Source organism: Alligator sinensis, unplaced genomic scaffold (assembly GCF_000455745.1).
Source record: "Alligator sinensis unplaced genomic scaffold, ASM45574v1 scaffold681_1, whole genome shotgun sequence".
NCBI lineage: Eukaryota > Metazoa > Chordata > Crocodylia > Alligatoridae > Alligator > Alligator sinensis.
This window is the reverse complement of record NW_005842315.1, coordinates 1606934-1609008: the sequence shown is the minus strand read 5'-3', so window position 1 is coordinate 1609008 and position 2075 is coordinate 1606934. Positions and strand designations below refer to the sequence as shown.

Genomic DNA, 2075 nt, shown 5'->3' with positions numbered 1-2075 from the left:
CTGCCGCCAGCCGCGCAGCTCTAAGTGCAGTCCTGCGGCAGGAGGGTTTGGAGGCAGAGGCAGTCACCGCTGGCACGGTAACATGCGATTTCACTATACGCGATTTTCGCCTATATGTGCTGCCTTTAGAACGTAACCCCTGCGTAAGATGCGACATGCCTGTGGCAACAATAATCACATTCAACCCAAACTACAGGGGCAATTTAGAGATGAATGGTAACTTTGTACATGTAACATTCTGGACTTTGAGTTTACATCTCCTCCAAAAATCAGCACTGTCAGTAACACCAGCCCCTTAATATCACAATCATTACTGATTTAGCACTAATTCAGAGGCAAGAATGATACCTCCAAAACACAGCTATATCCTGTAGCACCTGTATCCTGAGTTAATGTTCCTACATTTCTTGAAGTTCTGCGTTAAGAGCTGTCTTTATTGTTCTTTAAAACCATCTCTTGAAATCAAGAGCAAACTGTTGATGGGCCATATCTACACCAAAAGTCCTTTAATAATATAGAAATAGCAGTACAGTATACCAACAAATGACTCCTAAAGCAGATGCAACTGTAATAGCAAGCCATCCTCCCACTTTGTGCCCAATTCTCAACTGCCCCAGCCCCTACTTATGTAAGATGTTAAGTAAAAGTATGAAATTACATAAAGAGTCATCTATGCAGTGTACCAGAAAGCACTAACTCTACCTGCAGAACAGCAGAATCTTCATAAAGGTCTGGAATGTCCTGAAGCAAGCTTCTCCATATTTTAATGTCATTCAGAATAACACTCATTCCTCCACCTGTTAGAGGGTGCCTCATATTATATGCATCTCCCAAAAGGAGAACACCTAGGTGTGAAAGAAGACTACGGTCAAACTACACATGCCTAGTACATCACTTTAGAAATAAAAGACCTTTATTTCTCTTTTAAAATGTGCTGAGGCTCAGCCAAGAAGACATCCTACCATGAAAACCACCTGAATAACTCAGTATCAAAGTGGCTTCAAGAATTAATAATTGTTAATTAATTGTATTATTTATCGTTTTAATACAAGTATAATAATACTACAATGAATTATAATTACATTAGAATTAAATCATAAACTCTAGGTGTTGTGAACCCTCTGAGTTGCTGATATCACAGATGTAAATTAAACAAACTACCGCGTGAAACTGAATTTAAATAATGCATGGTTAAAGTTTAACCTGAGAGGTGTTGACCAGCTTAAAAATGTGTCAAAAGGCATCACATCTGAAAATTTTAAACCTCAAGCACTATGTTCTAATAACATATAAGCCTCTCAAAATTATAGTGTTTAGAGGGTTATTCTTAAAACTTTTCTTGAAAATTTATTTTGAGAAATAGGAGCATGAGATTTCAGCCCAATTAACCTGTTAAAGCCCCCCTCCCCACCCCCAAAAAGGAAACGAGGCACATCGACATGTTAATTAAAGCGCTTTTGCTAATATGCATTAAATTTAGGAACTCCATTGTGAGGTACCAAAAAAAGGCACATTAGCCTATTCTAATGCACATGAGGCCTGTGCGAATAGGGAACTATTCGATTTGGGTTTGGATTCAGACGATTTGGATGCTAGCAATTCAATTTGGAGCTCCAAATTGGTTTCCCACTTCGAGTCGGCTGAATCAACTCCGACGCTTCGGAGCCGATTCGGAGATTCAGCCATAGGGTATAATGGGGAATCAATTAAACATCTATAACGTTGTTTTTTGTCCAAGTTGGATGAAACTTGCAGGGGTGGTAGCCTCTGCTGAGAGCATGAAGCCTGCCAAGGTTCAAGGAGATAGGTGCAGGAGTTTGGGGGAAACTGCACCCCAAATTCTTGAAAGCAAAACTCATGTCACACGTGTGTGTTAAGCCACAGCGGGGTCAAAACTGCAGGGATGGTAGCCCCTGGTGCAGCAAAACCCCCAGTTTTTCTTTTTTTTTTTCTTTTAAAATGCATTCCCTCCCCTTCCCCAACCATTTCTGAATTTTTTTTTCCCTCTCTATTCCCTATAGATAAGTATAAGTGAGCTAAGACATAGGATAAGCTTCAGCATTTTATTTTGGTAG

The 2075-nt window shown here is 39.8% G+C and overlaps 1 protein-coding gene across 1 annotated transcript in view; it reads right to left on the bottom strand.

Annotated features, from left to right (window-relative positions):
- Positions 1-2075, bottom strand: part of SQLE (squalene epoxidase) — a 54054-nt gene that overhangs the window by 3835 nt on the left and 48144 nt on the right. The window contains exon 10 of the mRNA XM_025209874.1: positions 703-845. Within this exon, the coding sequence (XP_025065659.1) occupies positions 703-845 (143 nt within the window). The remainder of the gene's footprint in view (positions 1-702; positions 846-2075) is intronic.